The 18,351-nt window shown below is 45.8% G+C and overlaps 1 protein-coding gene across 1 annotated transcript; it reads right to left on the bottom strand.

The window, feature by feature from the left end:
- Positions 1 to 973: 973 nt before the first annotated feature.
- On the bottom strand, positions 974 to 15,487 carry LOC119452482 (TNF receptor-associated factor 6-B). The gene is made up of 2 exons (XM_037714603.2): positions 15,029 to 15,487; positions 974 to 2,266 (listed from the first exon to the last, which is right to left on the bottom strand). Exons 1-2 carry the CDS (start codon positions 15,434 to 15,436, stop codon positions 1,151 to 1,153), a joined length of 1,524 nt encoding a protein of 507 aa, XP_037570531.2. The 5' UTR covers positions 15,437 to 15,487; the 3' UTR covers positions 974 to 1,150.
- Between the last annotated feature and the right edge of the window lie 2,864 nt (positions 15,488 to 18,351).

Here is an 18,351-nt window from a genome sequence, read left to right as displayed (position 1 = left end):
ACGGGATGCCGATTCCAAAATGATTACAACGGTATAACGACAACAGCCTGACGATAAATATATGGCGATTCTAAAATGATTACGATCACGACCACGAGGAGATACCCAGTGGCCAAAGCTAGTCGGCAACTTCGGCTTCTTGGTCAGTGTGAGGCAATGGCTTGAAGACGACGGCATAAGGACAGTCGGATGACGAAGCTGAAATGGCGATAGGGAAAAGGCTCCGACAGCATCATGACCACGACGACATATCTAGTGGTCCATGCTACTAGAGAACTTCGGCCGCTGGGTCGACGTAGGGGACGACACCGTCAGGACAACTGCATGACGAGTCGGATGACGAAGCTGCAATGGCAACCACGCAATGACCATGACGCCAGCATAATGATGCGGGCAAGCCTAGGGGCCCAAGCTACTATGCGACTTTGGTCGCTGGGCCAGCATAAGAGGGCAGGCTCAGAATGCCCCAAAGTAGGCAAAGAATGCTAAACTCAATTAAAATATCAGTATTGCCCATCCCAGACATGCTGGACCAACAGCCGAACAGTGCTAAACTAGTGGCTAATGTTGGCATTGGAACTAGTCGGCCCTCTAGTAATGTTTGCTATAAACTATGCATCACGAGTCCACCGAGTGGTGACACACATAACTATAGATCATCCAGTTATCAGTCGTCTAAATTTCACTGATTGCTAAGTTACTGATGGGTGCATCTACAGAGTTGTCCAAATGAAATAAGTTTTGACGACCAAAGGTAGAGCTACATCGATCTAATGGTATCGTAAGTGAACGTGAGTTTAGCATATATTTTTGTGCGTCGTAGTAAACTTTGCTGTGGCAATGCATGCGGGGCCTCGGTTTATATGGTGCACATGACACCTATAATTCGGCAAAGTAGAGGTAGTACTTGATTCAGTCAATGTGTATGCGTAGGCACTAACAAAAGCCATCACTGATTAAAATATTTATTTGGTCAAGCAGATGACGTCGTCGACACTAACAGCATGGCAGGGACAATAATATATCAAGCGTATTTCTAATACAGATTTAAAAGACATGTTTGTAAAGGACAGCTTGAACCGCCCCTTCCGATCCATCAAGGCATACCGCAGAACTCAGTGTCACAACCCTTAAAGCGCCACATTGAACTTCAGAGAATGTCCCATCGGCACTGTAGCTTGTCGTCCAGCACGTAGCCGTCTTGCTCCAGATCACTCAAGGAGAGCGACGCTTGTTTTGAAAAAACTTCGCTGTTGCTAGATTCAACTGGTTTCTGTAGAAAGGGTAAGTTTTCTTTAGAAAACTTGCAGCAAATTTCGCGCCTAAGACCGGAAATTGGATGTATTACGCTGAGCTGGACCGTATTATGGAAGGGCCACTCGACAAAGTCATCGAGTACGCCTTTGTGAAGAAAAATCACAATATGTAGTGAAAGCGAGTCGTTTTGCTTCCTAAGGCACACTCCTGGTGACATGTAGTAGCCGCGCAGATACACCTTATCGCATTCAAACGTAGTCTCGCCTTCATCCAGAGCATCTCGTTTTAGTGCGCTTACTCCTTGTACATTAAAAGTGTAGAAATTAAGCAAGATTGAGCTATGCGCCAGCATCCTTTCTGTTACGCGCAATATTTCTTGACTACTCTCATTAACTTCCATTTGCATTGCGCCAATTTGAGCCGCTGCTTTAGCCACCACACCATGCTCGCGTTGGGCTGCGAGTTCCACTTTGCTCATCGTGTTCTTTAGGACGGCAAGCATTCCAGAAATTTGCTCTAGACAACTGTTCGAAGCCGCCAAACATTGTTCTACTGATTCGTTGATCCCGCTGAACTGAGCAGCATTTCTTTCTAGACATTCATTAGTTCGTGTAGCTACCACTCGGGATTCCTCTGTCACAACGTTTATGACAATGTTCATTTTTTGAGACAGATCGTTAAGTGCGTTGCTTTGTGCGTTGCTTTCGCTCAGAATGCTGTGCAAAGCAACGTTTATTTCAGCCGCACATTTTTCGGCACATTGTGTGGTCGCTCCCGTCGTTGTCGTTTGGTCTCTCTGAATCGATCCTTGAGGGTTCTCTGGAGCACTGGATATGGCCAGAGTCCTACAGTGTGATATGACGTGCGCGTAAATACTGCTGTACAAAACAGCATTAGAACATCTTGTACAAAAGGTCGAGTGGTGCGTGCATTCATTCAGAAAATGCTTGTAGACATCAGACGCAGGCATGACGGCTGCACATCCAGATCGCTTGTTCCAGCAGTATACCTGCATAATGGCGGGCGATATCAAAATAAGTGAGCCTTCAGCGAGAATAGAACGTGCACTTTTGCATATATGCAATATTACTCTAACATCAAACTGGTAGGAATGTTCACGAAAGCAAGAGATAGAGTAGCAATTTCCATTCAGATGGACTTATTTGGCCTGGGCAAGTTGACTCCAACTCACCAAACATTGTGTTATTTGTCACTGGAGATACTCCACGTCGCAGGTAGAGAGACGATATTCCCGACAATTTTAATAGCGGAGCTGCTTAAGCTCTTCGTTAGGCCGCGTAGCGCGAAAAAAAAAAAAAAACTTCGCCTGGCGATAACGTCACCGCGCGTTGCCTAGCAACCACTTTGCAGAGCGGCGTGTGCTCACCAATAACTTCAAACATTCTAAAAGTAGCAACGTTTTTTCAGCGAACATTAGTAAATACAAGAGGTGATGAGGCTATATGCGTAGACTGTTTACCAAACTGATGGGAATACACTGGCATACGATAACTAATAACCTATGATTTATTTGATCAGTGATTCATCGTAGCTCTCAAAGTTCGCAACTATGGACTTTGAAAGCTGCGCTATGGCTCTCTTTTTGAGGGGATGCTGCGTGTTGCCTGCACAGTTTTGAAACAATGTTTTTTTTTCTTTCGTTTTGGGTTGCGGATTCAGCGGGGTACCAATCCGGTAAGTTAAATATTGCTTATTAGCCTTGGCGACGTGTAAGTAAAATGAGTGTGTACCTTTAATTTAGTCCTTGATCTGGATTATTCAGAGTGGTGGATATTAGTTCCTCGAAAACTCAAAACACATATTCGGCTAATTAATAAATAAACTTATCAACATTTACTTACTTTGTGACACATATTGCAATTTACGAATTGTAGCCAGTGAGGTTGCAAGTTTCTGTCCACTAATGATTTCCACAATGATACCAGTTTGGAGATATCTGCAGTGAAAGTTACTTTTATAGCGAAGCTGTATATGACTAGGGTTCCATGAGTTTTTCGTGTCTGGATATTTGCAATAGCAGGCTTACCCACGGCTGAGGGGAAGCAGGCTTCATGCACTTGGCCCCTAATAAAAATAATATTAAATAATAATAAATGAAATAAATAAATCAACATGCATTTTTTCAAGTCGATGGGTACACTAGTATGGAAGCGTTTGTCAACAGCGCATGAACTCACAAGCAGCAGGCGTTGCGATATACGCCAACAACAGAATGTATCTACAACCACATAACCTTGACTCCCAAGAGGATAATGCCACCGAAATTGGGGCGATTCCACGAGAGATCAACGCGGGTCCAAAAATTCATATATTAGATTTCATTCAATGTTTTATATTTTGTGCGCATATCACTCGGTAGTACGAAAGTGAACTTGCCTTCTTTGACAAATGAATACTTTAGAAGAAAAAAAAATATCAAAATTCTTGAAGTTGCTGGTGCCATTTGCATGCACCGGGCATTCTCGCAAATTCACATCAATGTGAAATACAAAACATTATGGCTACAAAGAATGCATTTTCTTGTGTAAAACGTATACGTAAAGAAGAGTCAGCAAGCGTTGTTTGAGGCTTCTGTGCAAAACGGAAGTGTTTTAGAAAAAATTCTGAATTTGCTACACTTTTCGAAATTTGCTATATTTACGAATTTCTATCTACTAAAATAATGCATGTAGCCTTTTGAAATTTGGTGGGCTATGAGACCTTAACCTGTTTGCCGATTGTGCTAAATATTTTTGCTGTAGCACAAATTTCCATTTTTACAGTTTGCCTCAAATGTGAGGTTTTGACGAAAATGAACACTAAAAATCAAAATAAAAAAACCCCATCGTTAATTTTTCTCACAATTTCATGAACAGCTGTCCACAGACACTGGAAAAAGAACATTAAAAACATCTTGCATTATTTTGTTTTTAATGACAATATATGTGGTATAAATGAGAGCTTCGCCGGGATGCAGCAAGGTGCTAAGAATTAGGTTCATCGGGTTAAAAAGAACGTCCATTAGCCTCTCATTTGCCTAAACTTAACCATGATTGCGACAAAAGGGCCGTTTTGGTAGACTAGTATTATGATTGCAAGCACGCAGTTCTCGAATGCCTAACTTTCACACGTAAATTGTGCTACTGGGCCATCATTCGCGCCCATATTTTGTTAGAGCTTTCAGATGATGCCCTCCTAAAAATCGGCTCTTTTGAGCGAGTTGGTAGAGGGTAGTAGAATGGGGAGTGGGTCCGTGGGAGGCGGTGGCAAACAGGTGGTAAAGCGAAATACTTGAAAATTGCTGGCGGTGTGGCCGCCACCTTAAGACAAGCTTTAGCTTCGGTGCTCCTATTTAAATACATGTAAAACGAGAATTAGTTTTTCTCGGCAACCACTGCACCACATTTGATGACGTTTGTTGCAGTTAAAAGAAAAGTGAAACTCTAGTGGCTGTACGTTGCGATCTTTTTATTTAAGTAGTCAACTGTTAATAAAATTGACAAAATAGCAGAGCTTCAGAAAACAAGACTATCAAATTTACAGCTCTAACTAAGCAATGAAACATATCAAAATCTTGTAAACTGCACCGAACAGTAAATCTAAAGTGTACAAAATTGCTATATTCTACATGGCTTTAAAGTAGACTACTATTTTGTGTGTAGAACTTGTGCAAAATACTTGTAAACAATGTAACAAATTCACGTAAGGAATAAATTGGCATATCAAATTTGTCTGCTTTGAATGCTCTTATAGATGCCGTTCACAGGTCTGCGATATCTTTTATTTAGGTGCAGAGCTACGAATTTGTAAACATCGTGCTTCTATTTTTTTTCAAACTTACCAATTCTTGAAAATTACAGTTAAATAATGCAGGCCAGAAATCGACATTTCGCGTCCGACAGTCACTACAATTTACCCTTCTCTCTCATGTGCAAAAATTTAAGCAAAATCAGCACAGTGGTTATCTCAGAAAATCGTTTCTGCGTTTTACATGTATTTGAACAGGCGGCATCGGAGTTGGGCCCGAGCTAAAGCTTCCTCTTAAGAGCAAGCTTTATTAGATTCACTTCATTAGAGCTGCGTGATCTGGCCCTCTGGATCAGTTGTTCTTATTGAAAATGTGGAAAGAGCCGCCATTACTGCAGCGCTTCGTAAACTGAGGACGCGTTCTCAGCGCGCTATCATCCTTTCGGATTTGCCAGCGGTGCCCCAACAACTATCCCGTGCATTATATGGCAGCAAGTTCGGCCGACAGTCATTGATGTTAGCTAAGGAGCTCAGCAATAGGCATTTCATTTTCAAGTTGAAGTGAATACCGCCACATGTCGGACTTGCAGGGAATGATGCAGCAGATTAAATTAAGAGTGCCAATGAATCACCCCTTATATAAAGACTTCTCACCACTTTGAATATCACCTGACCATCCAGGAGTGGTTTTAGCACTTTGAATATCACCTCACCATCCAGGAGTGGTTGAAGGAATCCGTCACGCAGAAGCTATACGCTGTTTCATAGAGTAAGAACTAGTTCCGCGAACACCCCCCCCCCCCCTCCCTGTTAACGCGGAACAGGTCATCTGTGCCTGCCAAGACTTCAATAAAAAACAAACGCTCGACTTGAGGTTTCGCACAAAAGGCAATTTCCTTAATAGTGTGCGGAACAGGTAATGTTTCCCAAAACACATAAGTTTCTGAGAGAGGAAGTGTCGCGCCTCTTTCCACCTGCTCAACCCCCTTTATAATGAGGCGGTAGGAGAGAGCAACCGCTGGCACTATCTGCCAGCTAAATAAGCCCTAACCAACACCCTCGCCCCCCCCCCCCCCCCCACTACCGTATCTTAGGTTATACTGTATAACGACGTTTCCGACGGAGCCATGGCGAGTACGACATTTTGAGAGACTTTTTGCCTGCCGTAAATTTTGGTACTTGTGCACATGCACAGGAAGTTCACCGTTACATCTGCAATTATCTGCGCTGCAAGCTACGCACACTTGTTAAATAAAATGAGCCATGTAAAGGTTGCTTTGTTGACGTATCTTTACTCACATTCAAGAGGATGAGTATTGTACGAAATGGTATTTTATGCATAAGTATTAACCATAAGGGTAAAAACCCTTTTGTCGCAATCATGGTTAAGTTTAGGCAAATCAGAGGCTAATGGACGTTCTTTTTACCCCGATGTCCCTATTTCTTAGCACATTGCTGCATCCCGGCGAAGCTCGCATTTCTACCACAGGTGTTGTCATTAAAAACAAAACAATGCAAGATGTTTTTTAAAGGGACACTAAAGAGAAACCGGAAGTTGAGCTGAAATGGTAGATTATCCTTTCACTATCACAGCCATACCATTCTTACTGCAAACAGATGCTTAATAAGCGAGAAAATAGCGAAAAACTAAAGGAAAGGTGCTGACGCCCCTTCGAATTTCCCGCACTACACGTTCATGACGTCGGAGATTACAATTGCAGGCCGGTCGCGATTGGTCGAGAGCGATTTATCGCTGTTAATAAAACGCAAAATGAAATACACCTTAAACGTACATAAACAGCATTTGCTAACTTTTAAAACCGTTTCAAGCGAGGAAGTACAAGTTTAGCACAAAATTAAATAAACAAGAAAAAATGACATGGCGATACATCCGGTCGTGATAGTTTCGTAGTTTCGTTTTTGGTCAATGCATCGTCGCGCGCGCGCCTGTTCCGCTCTACGGTGTTTGGTTGCGTATTGCGTGGCTCGAAAAACGTTGACTTCGCGGGAAACAGCCAGAAAATGCCTCGTGTGTGTAGTGTTGATGGCTGTATAAATGGCCCAAGGCGCTTGCTCAGGGGCAGCGGCAGGGTTGACTCGATTGTGTCCTTTCATGTGGTGTCGCGCGTTCGCAATGGCTCAGTGCTCTGCCGATGATAAAACGGCAAAAGAGCCAGAGAAACCGATGGTGTGCTCTCTGCATTTCTCGCCCTCGGATTATATGTATAATCCTGCCCTCGAAAGTATCTTGGCGTGCCCCAGAGGCCAGTCCTTTCTCGAGCACCTGTTCCCTCAATGCGGCCTTCAACAAACCCCCTACCGGTGCCCCTGCAGCAGCAAACTAGCGGCTCGGTGAGTGCTGAATGTCATTAAATAAAGCCACGAAATAACGATGCCGAGTACGTGCGCAACTTTCTACGCTTGTTCTGTCGGGAACATCGTCGCCTGGCGGACCGGACGCTTCGCCTTCCGTCGACGAAAACGAAGCTCTCCTTTCCGCCGGCGCGGCCGGCGGCTCACCGCCATCGCACGCGGAAACACGTACCGCTCGAGCACGGAGGATCATTTCGCGCTCCGTTTCACTGAATATCGCTGAAATGCAGTCCTGCTTCCCTGGCGAGCTCTTCGCTGCAAGGTTCAGCGGCAGCAACGGTATCCATCGCGGCGAACGCAAACGCAGCGACCATGCATTCAGCCATGATGCATCCCGTGCCTCGGCCGTTTACGCAAGCGGTGACGTATCATGGCACATTCTGATTCGCTGAGAGCAATGAAATCTGTGACGACACTGCTTCAGCGCCAAATCTGGGGTGAGAGAAATTGAGGAAGAGATATTTCGTCTTTGTTTACGAATTTCTCCGCTAATAACTCATATTTTTGCACCCAACAAAAATTGCATGCATTCCTGAAGGTCCTTCTTTTATTCCAGCTGAACTTCCTCTTTCTCTTTAGTGTCCCTTTAATGATCTTTTTCCAGTGTCTCTGGACGGCTGTTTACGAAATTTTGAGAAAAACTAACGATGGTTTTTTTTTATTTTGATTTTTAAATAGTGTTCATTTTCGTCAAAACTTCACAATTGAGGCAAACTGTAAAAATGGAAATTAGTGCTACAGCAACAATATTCACCACAATCGTTACATAAGTTAAGGTCTCCTAGCCCACCAAATTTCAGAAGGCTACATGCATTATTTTAGTAGATAAAAATGAATAAATATAGCAAATTTCGAAAAGTGTAGCAAATTGAGAATTTTTTCTAAAACACTTCCGTTTTGCACAGAAGCCTCAAACAACGCTTGCTGACTCTTCTTTACGTATACGTTTTACACAAGAAAATTCATTCTTTGTTTGCCGTAATATTTTGTATTTGACATTGCTGTGAATTTGCGAGAATGCCCGGGGCATACAAATGGCGCCTACAACTTGAATTTCGATTTTTTTTCTCTCCTAAAGTATCCGTTTGTCAAACAAGGCAAGTTCACGTACTACCGAGCGATATGCGCACAAAATATGAGATATTGAATGAAATCTAAAATATGAATTTTTGGACCCGCGTTGACCTCTCGTGGAATCACCCAGTGGGGATGTCTGTGCAGTACGGACGAAATACGGAATTGTGATATCCAATGTGTACTCGTATATATCTCCAGGTACATCCAAATTTGACATCGACAATTTTATGACCACGCACCTTGCATGGTTTAGCCTAGATGACACTACCCCTGTCATCATCGTTAGAGACTTCAATGTGGATGCTTGGTCGACACAGTTTGTGCTAGAAGAGTATGGTTTGATGTGCCACGCCAATCGAGGCAACTCAACTACTCACCAATGGTCGTGTATAACTTCAAGAATCTGTCTAAGGTCGTAACCGAACCAGTCAGTGTACATCACAGTAATAACAAAACTATCGTCACTAGCACTGCGAAATGATGAAAATACATATATATCTAGCCTTGTCTAACCCTGTGTGATGTGCTACAACTTCGCTGCTCATCCACCCTCACATAGTGGAGTGGCTCCTAATTTTTTTAAAAACAAAATTCTTTCGTGCGAATTCACGCACAAAACTGGAACACCCATGTATCATCCCACACTTTGTGAAATAATATCTCAAGACTGATGCCTACCTCGAGATAGATTTAAAGTCGATACGCAAGTCTTGGAACTCACCGGCTCGAATTCGTAAATTGTAGTGCGTGCCGTAAATTAAACATGAATGTATTTACATAATTTGTTAATTAGTTGACTTTGTTTCGATTTCTCATGATAGCAATGTCCACCTCTTGGAATAAACCAGCTCAAGGACGAAAATTATGATTTCTTCAACAGGTGATCCTCAAAAACTCCGGGAGACCTAAATATGGTCACCGCTCAGGTATATTCATTAAGCAGGGTAGTGTTTTTAATGAAAACAGTTTTTAGCCAATGCGAGAATGCTTTCATCATTGTGTGCCCCTTGAGGGCGGCGGACACTGGATGTTCTGGTAGCCGTCAAATATCCATCGATAATAAAGGAAATTAATAACTTTTTACTTGCCGGTCTTGTCATCGATGCTGCAATAAAAGTGTTGCAGGAGTGCGTCGGTATAGGCTATAAAATTTACAATAGTAAAAAAGAAACTGTTTACGCTATTGGAACGTTTGTCAACAAAAAGCATGGCGATTCAAGATAATGTTGGAATCAACATAACGGGAAGCTTTCATAATTAGAAAATATGTTTTGTGCGGATTCGTTGTGTGAACACAATTTCAACGGCACGTTCTCATTGCATATTGAATGTAGCTAAAAGTGTTAGAATATTTTACGCACGCTGTACGCATTTATTACGCACACTTGAAAGATGTTTGCATGATTACGCAACAAATGTGACGTGCGAAAATTGAACGTCGTCATATATGCGGTATATAGGTATAACATAGCGCGAAAGACAAACACAAATGGCAAACAACATAGCGGAGCGCTGCTTTGTTCCTCCACTTCTCGTTTGCCTACGGCAATGCTATACATCTCGCCCAGCTATCCTTACTTTTACTTTTTAATGTAATTGAAAATAACTCGAGAACAATTCTGAATCCACAAAAGTCCCGACAAGCCAATATTTCTAACAGATGCCAATATCAGTGTGAACTGATGTTATAAGGGCATCCGAACACATTTACAATAACGTACTTGCTTAGTGAATAGGACGTTCCAGTGTACTTCTCCGCATTCCACGGATGAGTAATTGCACGCCTGCTTCTGTTGTCAAGTTCATCTAGCCTGCCACGAATTGCTGTCATACCGGTCCGCACCTTCGTTACGGATTTATCGTAATGTTCAATCTGCCCAGCAATCTCATCAGCAGGCTTCAGCTTGAATTCCAAGGAAATCAACCTCTTCTGCGCGTGAACAATATAATCATCATGCATCATACCAACCGCTGCCACCATACTATGTAAATATATTTCACCTTTCAACAGCTTTTCGAAACAGATTAATCGGGACGTTGGTGTGTTTAGATGTCACGGATAAGCAGCAGCGACTGCATACGCCAGGCACCAGGCTTCACTTCGAACGTTCGGCACAGGTCTCTCACGACAATGCTCCCATTACTTGCCAAATAGACAGTAAAAATAACTAAATGATGGGGTCTTACGTGCCAGAAGCACGTAATGAATATGACGGCACGGCGTAAAATTTGGACACCTTGGGCTTGTTTAACGTGCACGCAATACATCGTACCCTAGCACTTCTGCATTTCACCACTATGGGAATGCAGCCGCTGGGGCCGGGGTGAAAGCTGCGACCTCGAGATTTTGTACAAACGCTTCGAAATTTTCGTGCACGTGATCCCTAACATGTCTCGAAAGCTATTATTGCGACAGCAATTATATGGACACTTCAAGCGGATTTCTTCCGTCGTCGCCGTCGCCGTGAGCGTGCGGGGACGCGCGCTATCACGGAGAGCGAACGCACTCAATCTCCCACGCGCAAGCAAGGAAGCACCCGCCGTGGTTGCTCAGTGGCTATGGTGTTGGGCTGCTGAGCACGAGGTCGCGGGATCAAATCCCGGCCACGGCGGCCACATTTCGATGGGGGCGAAATGCGAAAACACCCGTGTTCTTAGATTTAGGTGCACGTTAAAGAACCCCAGGTGGTCCAAATTTCCGGAGTCCCCCACTACAGCGTGCCTCATAATCAGATCGTGGTTTTGGCACGTAAAATCTCACAATTTCATTTTTTTCAAGCAAGGAAGCGGGAAGCCAGCGCCGGAGGAAGCGGCTGGGGGGGGGGGGGGGGGGGGCGTGTTGCACTTCTACCCTGCCAACAACCGCGCTCCCCGTCGCTCGGCCGCACCGTCTCTTATCTCCACACGGCTCTGACCTTTATGCGCTGTGCATTCGCCGCTCAGCTTCCGTTGAAGCGATAGACAGCACGTACCTTCGCCCGCTGTGGCATATGCGCTTGCTGCCAGCGTTTTGACAGTCGTTTTCTGCAGTCATTCAGTATGATCTATTCATGTTTGCTTGTGCGCGCTCACACCACGCTTGCTCATTTAGTTAGTAATAGTGGGGCCACATTTTCCAACGCACGCTACACATGACATGCTGCCCGGATCGGCAGTGCGGCGCTACAGGTGTGTCCCTTCGCACGCGCTGCCCACGGGAAGCGCTTCTCATCAACACCACCGTTTCACACGCGCCTTCTTGTGGTCATCGAGTCTCTTCATGTCGGTCTACTTACGCCGCAGCACACCTGCTTACTTAATCAGCTCATGTTTACTACAATTCATATTGCTACCAAAGCCGCTTACCTTACTTCGTATGACATTGCTGTGTTGCTATCACATTCATTGCTTCGCCCTTAGGGCGAAACTGACATTTTTTAAGTGTAAACTTAGTGAATTTTGAAGTTATCCAATCATACCTTCAATACGGGCATGTAACGCTCTATTAAGCTTCGGCTCGCATTGATAGCTGCTCTAAAAACATAGCAGATTAAGTGAAACCCAGTCGAGCGAGTTTGGGTCAAAAATGCCTACAGACGTTTTGAAGTGGAGGCAGCAAAGACTGCTTAAGCAAATGTCACCTTTACACGCTGTTCAAGTTTGTTTCAAAAGCGATGTAAACTAGTAAATGGTGTCCTCACGTAGTGTCCGGCAGGTTTTGGGCTGCCGTCGCCTTTCATCAGTTTATTCACGCAACGCTGTTCTGCCGAGAAACAGCCGTGTATTGTCCTGTCATGGGAACACTTCTTCCTAGTGACTTGCACCACTTGGTGCAAAGCAATCGAGTCAACGAACGGTGCAGCGAGAACTGCTCAACCAGAGGGAAACCTTCTTGCTTTGAGCAATGTTTATGTACGACGGCGGGTAAGGAGAAGTAGAGCGGGCGAACTACAGTGTGCTGGAAGTGACAGAACAAACTGACAAGCGCAGCGCGACACCAAGCTGCGGCGGTTCTTGTGAACCGCACCGTCCTTCTGAACAAGTCTGTGAACTGACTACTTTAAGCTACATGGGAAATGATAATGAACCATACGCTACGTCGTAAAGAATTACGCTGCCTAGTTTTATAAAATTATGAGTATTGCTCGATGGCGAAGCATTGGAAGTAGTAGCAAGGTCTGGTGCTGCACTCGAGGTCCGCGCACAATGTCCTAGCAATATGTGAAGCTGACGTGCCATGACGCAGCACATCAGATTAATGCTACTACGTAGTAGGAACAGCCACCTTCGCAGATTATCAGAGTTTTTACAAAAGTAGAACAAGAAACTCTCGCGCTGCGATCGTTGAGGTGTCATGCAAATCATGGCTTCATGAATTTGATTACTTTTTGTGCTTCAAGCGTCTTATTCGAACAATTTGACTTCGTGCTTCCTTCTTTTCTGTTGCGGTATTTATTTATTACGCTTTTGTATTTCTAAGTTATCAAGCACTAGGCAAGGCAATGTTCTGCACATTCGTTACCAATATGAACTGCAGCATTTGTACCGCATGCAATATTACAATGAAATTGAGAAAATTTCCAAATGAAAAATGTGTTGGAAGAAAAGCGCGAAGTTTATGGAAATTCATGTACTCGCCATCATTCAGATGCTGACTGAACAGTCATGCTTGCAGCTGCTGTAGGCGCTTATAAACTTATGACATATACTATACTCGCGGACAACATTCTGTGGCAATGAAGGGAAAGCTACGGGCGCGTGGATGCTGCACATGTGTTACCGCGCCAAGTAGTCCGGCAGCGTTTGACAGTTCTTCTCATTGCTCGGAACAGACGCTGAATCGACGCAGCTTCCACGCGCGACGGTTTCGCGTTTGCCGAGACGGGGAAGGGAAAAGGCGCAAAATAAGTAAACTTTTACACTCAGCGGTGTGTTCCGTCTGACTTAACTGTTCCTAATAAGCTGTTTATGTTTTCTCTTCCCCAGCCTCAACCAACGTGGATTAAAACGCGGGACTCTTTTCAGAAGCGCTCTCACTTGTGCGCGCTTTGCCTCCGTAGCTTTCCCTTCATTGCCACAGAAAGGAGTCCTCAACTGTAGGCGTGTCAATACCCCGCCGCTATGAGGAACGCGCACAGTGGCGTTATAGGCGTCTAATTTCAGTGGTGGGTGGTACGAGACCTACAGAAAACAGTAGAGAGTTTGTAAGGACCCAATGCAATGATTAGATGGATTTAGCTGTACATTTACGATTCGTTACCCTGGGACTGTTTGAAACAAGGGCCTAAACGCACACATCTGCTCAGCAGGAACGCAGATGTGGGCGCGCGCAACGCTATAGCGTGAGAAGCGTCAACGCTGACCTGGTTCCGGTAAAGCTTATTCAGCTAAGCGTCCAGATGCGCCCACTTCGCTTCGTTGTTTTTGCAGCCAAAGGCACTGTGCGTGCTTGGATAATTGTAATGCTCAACGCGGGCGCCGCGCATGCGCCGTCGTTACCGCCGCAGCAGTACGGTGCGAGTGCGGCTGTTGAGTGTCCGCATATCTGCTGTGGAAATCGCACGTAAATAAGGACAACGTCGGTATTATGTAAAAATGACAAGTGCTGGATGCAAATAATATATATGTGGGAAACCTTATGAACAGATATATATGGCGCTTGACACCATATATATCTGCTGTGTAACTGGTGCCCAATCAAGGAGCTGTATCTGGTTGTAGACTTCGCAGTGCCTTAGCATGCCCCATCGCTTTCGTTGCATTGCAAGTAGATGGTGAGGCTGAGTATATATCGTAATCATTTACGCCACTATGGAAACTATAATAGGGTGCTAGCCCATCTAAAAGCTGAGAAAACCATCAACGTGGCAGAACGATAAGCACGATTTGCACCGAGCGACAAATCGTTTACAGGAGTAATGAAATCAAAAACGGTCATCTTAATAAGCAATTAAGGCACACATGATATACAGTACTGATGTAATCGTGGCCACCGTGTCTGGGTACTGGCACGATGACAAGCTCGGTCAGTGACGTCACATGCAAAGTAACTATAGAATTAGGTGCTCGGTAAATAACCCATCGCAGCCGGAATAGCCCCACAACGATTCTGTGTGCCTCCTTGTACAGCCCGCGTGTTGTCTGAAGAGTATAATCTGTAATTCCACTTGACCACTCGTACGACTTGCCGAGCCATCCACAGGTGCAGCAAATTTCTAACAAGTTTCCCTCAATAGCGTCTAACAGTTGAAGCAGCCGTATTTTATCGAAACATTGTCCAGCGGTATGGATGGATTTTACGAGCGTGTGCTATGCCACCTATGGTGGAAAACAGACGCTCATCCTACATAAACACGTCTTCGCCATCTGAAGTAGCAAGCACTTTTCGCACCTTGGAACGTTGGACACAGGTGCGTTAAATTGGTCCAATCAGGCCAATAACGCATCGTAAAGATGGCTTCTCAGAGTGCCAGAAACTGGTTGAAAGCTTTGTTGAACGAGCTTTTGGTCCTGCACTCAGTCGTACGACGATTGTATGGTTTTTGTATGCACAGGTATCTAATGCTTAAGGTTTTTTTTTCTTGTGCTCACTTACATCTCTCTGCAGCAGGTTGGCGGCAGGAAATCGCCTCCATTCGACGTCGTCCTTCGTACAGCGGCCACCGTCTAGTGGGCAGTGGTGGTCGTCGTCCACCACGCCCTGTTCGCTGCAGCAGTCACAGAATACGTGTCCACACAGTAGCAGCACGCTCACTGGTCGTATGAGCCCGCACAAGGCGCACACTCTGTTCGGCGGTATCGGCTTCACGAAAAGCAAGGGCTTCCAGTCGAGTACGTCGGAGAACCCGACGAGCGTGTACTGCGGGCTGCCAGGAAGCATCGCTGTGTTACAGCCGATCCGCTGTGAACTGTGCCCCGAAATGTTCAGCCGCAGTGGAAGAGCACCTTTATCATTTGCACTGGCTGTAGTCGAAAGAGCACTCTGCTCTGGCGATATCGTCATATCAGCTGGTTTTCCCGTTTTCTCTCCCGTCACATGAAGCCTCCAGCATGAAAGTAAAAAATAATATAGATTAGCACAGCAGTGCACATTTTGAACAATTCATTTCATTTCGGATTTTTCTTCTCTTACCATCGGCCACGCGAGCTGATGCTTACCAGTGATAACGATGACGCAACATCTAGTGGCGCGGCGGACGAAAAGACTGTAACATAAAATGAATAGTTAGAAATTGCAACACCCACTGTCGCGCATTGGTGTGACAGTGGGTGTGAATACTCTGAAGTGAATACTCTGAAAATGTGAATACTCTGAAGTTTATAGTTATCAATTTCTTGCCGAATGCTACCTTAATGGCATCCTTCCTGATGAAACTCGCGAATATTTGCTAGTTTAAATGTTTGCTACGCCAAGGCCGGTCTAGAGCCTGCGTGACGCGTTAGTATTACGGCCTGCGCAATGTGTTTTTTGCCTGCGCCGTTTGATTTGTTGGTGGGGACGCTGATAGCCAAGACAAATGAGACCATGCTTGCCACTCACAAAATAAGGAACAGCACGCTCTGTTGTCTCGCTTTTGTTAGTGGCGCACTTCCGGTGAAGGTCTCGCACGATATCTGTTGCGCGTGTCTCGTTTCGCGTAGCGGACGATTTTGCGCGCTCTGCACGATAACAGCTGATTTCCAGCATACCTGAGCGCCACAAACGAGAGCGTTCAGCCAGCCGCGAGAGGATGAAAGAGTATGATCGCGGCGCTGGAACACGGTACAAAACGGCGTACTTTTGTTGACATATGCATTTGTTCTGTAGTACATGTGTGTGCCTACTGTATGAGTAATCTGTAACGTTAGTAAGTGAGATGGTTTCATGTGTGACGTGCTTCACTTTTTTTTCTCTAGCTAGCACATGCTCCACGGAAACTAGAAAGAAAATTTATCAGCACGTTCGAGGAACTGTAATTGTAGAAGCGATGGTAAACTACGCGCACGTTCGTCACGCTTGCCAACGTGCATTGTGTCGAGGAAGGGACACAGCAGACCGTCAGGCAAGCTGCGGCAAAATGCAATGAAATGTGTTTACAACAATAATACACAAAAGGAACGTCACACATCAGCTTAACAAAACCCAGCACTGCCGATACAAAGATTACGAATTCCTACGCGACGGAGTGTTAAGAGCAGCCTTATGCCTCATTCACACAGCCGTCAAACGCTCCGTCACGTCACCGTCACGGCATCCGTTTTCGTCAGGGGAGAGGGTTTCCGAGTCGTTTTCCACTCAAAAACGGCTCGCCGGCGACGCAGAGCGGTGCTCTACGTTTCCGTCGCCAGCATGGTGACGGATCCCCGCCCCTCAAGTATCGACCAATCAGAAATTAAGAAGCCGACGCTAAATTCTAGCCATATTACAAAGCTGAAGCTGGCAACAGCAGCGGCGGCTGGTTTGTTTACATGCGTGCCAGCATTGGTTCCACGTGCGGCACGTCGAAAACTCAGCTGTGCGTTTCGGTGGTGCTCAAATGTGCGACATGGACCACGCCGATGGCCGAACTTGCGATTCCTGCACATTTTTCGCCCCCACGTACTTGTTCGTCGCCGAGCTTTGCGCCCTTGTTGCGGTCTCCGCTTGCAAATCAAGAACAGCAGCAGAAAACCGCTCGGCATTGCGAAAGTCACCTATTCGTACACTGCTCCGTCGCGCCTGCTGTGCGTTTTTTTGTGTGACGGTGACGTGACGGAGCGTTTGACGGCTGTGTGAATGAGGCCTTAGAGTCAATAAATACAAAACTAGTTCAGTTCGAGTAGACTCGTGGAAAGGAAGATGATTTGGTGATTGTGCTGCTGGAGTTGGCTGTGGCTGGCGGCGGCTTGCGCAGGCTCAAGGTGCTATCGATAGCGGGCGGAAGATACGGAGTTGGCGACCACGCGTACCGGCGACGTCGGTCATCGAAGCCTAGCAGTTGTCCCAGGGTGCGACACATGCACAGGCCTGGCGCACAGCGGGCGCCGCTCGCGCATCCGCCCATGATCTCCATAGCGGGTCCCTGGTAGCACCGGACCGCCAGGCACGCTGCCTTGGTCGCTGGCTCCATCCAGCCTGTTGAATCTCCAAGGATGTCCGCCGCTCTCGATATTCTAGCACCGTTTCAACAGGTGGGAATGGACCTCCTCGGTCCGTTCCCTACGTCATCCACAGCAAACAAATGGACAGTCGTCGCAACGGACTACCTAACGAGGTACGCAGAAACCAAAGCTGTACCCCGCGGAACCGCTACAAAAGTCGCGATGTTTTTGTCCATGAAATAGTACTACGTCATGCAGCCCCTTCCATCTTAATAACCGATGGAGGAACTGAGTTTACTGCTGAGTTAATGCAGGAGATGGTTACGCTTACCAACACAAATCATCGGAAAACCACGGCCTATCACCCACAAACTAATGGACTAACCGAGCGCCTCAAGAGAACTATGGCCGATATGATGTCGAGGTACGTTGACGTAGAGCACAAGTCCTGGGACCAAATTCTTCCATACGTGACATTCGCGTACAATACGGCTTTGCAGGAAACCACCCGATTCACACCATTTGAATTCGTTTATGGGCGCTGCGTAACAACACCTTTAGACGCCATACTCCCGGTAGACAACGGAGCAACAAGAAGTGACAACGCTGACGACGTCATCCAGAAAGCCGAAGAAGCTCGACAGCTTGCTCGCAACCGCATCTGCGACCAGCAGAGTGCCGACGCTCACCGTTACAACAGTGGCCGAAAGAACATTAAGTATGAACCACGCGACTACGTTTGCGCGTGGACACCCGTCTGTGATCAGGGGCTGTCGGAAAAATTATTGCGCAGATACTTTGGCCCGTACAAGATCGTCAGGCGACTCAGCGACGTGAACTACGAGGTCCTCCCTCAGA

The sequence above is a fragment of the Dermacentor silvarum genome, chromosome 5, assembly GCF_013339745.2.
Source record: "Dermacentor silvarum isolate Dsil-2018 chromosome 5, BIME_Dsil_1.4, whole genome shotgun sequence".
Taxonomy (NCBI): domain Eukaryota; kingdom Metazoa; phylum Arthropoda; class Arachnida; order Ixodida; family Ixodidae; genus Dermacentor; species Dermacentor silvarum.
The sequence above is the reverse complement of the archived record's forward strand: the minus strand, read 5'-3'. Positions and strand labels throughout refer to the sequence as shown.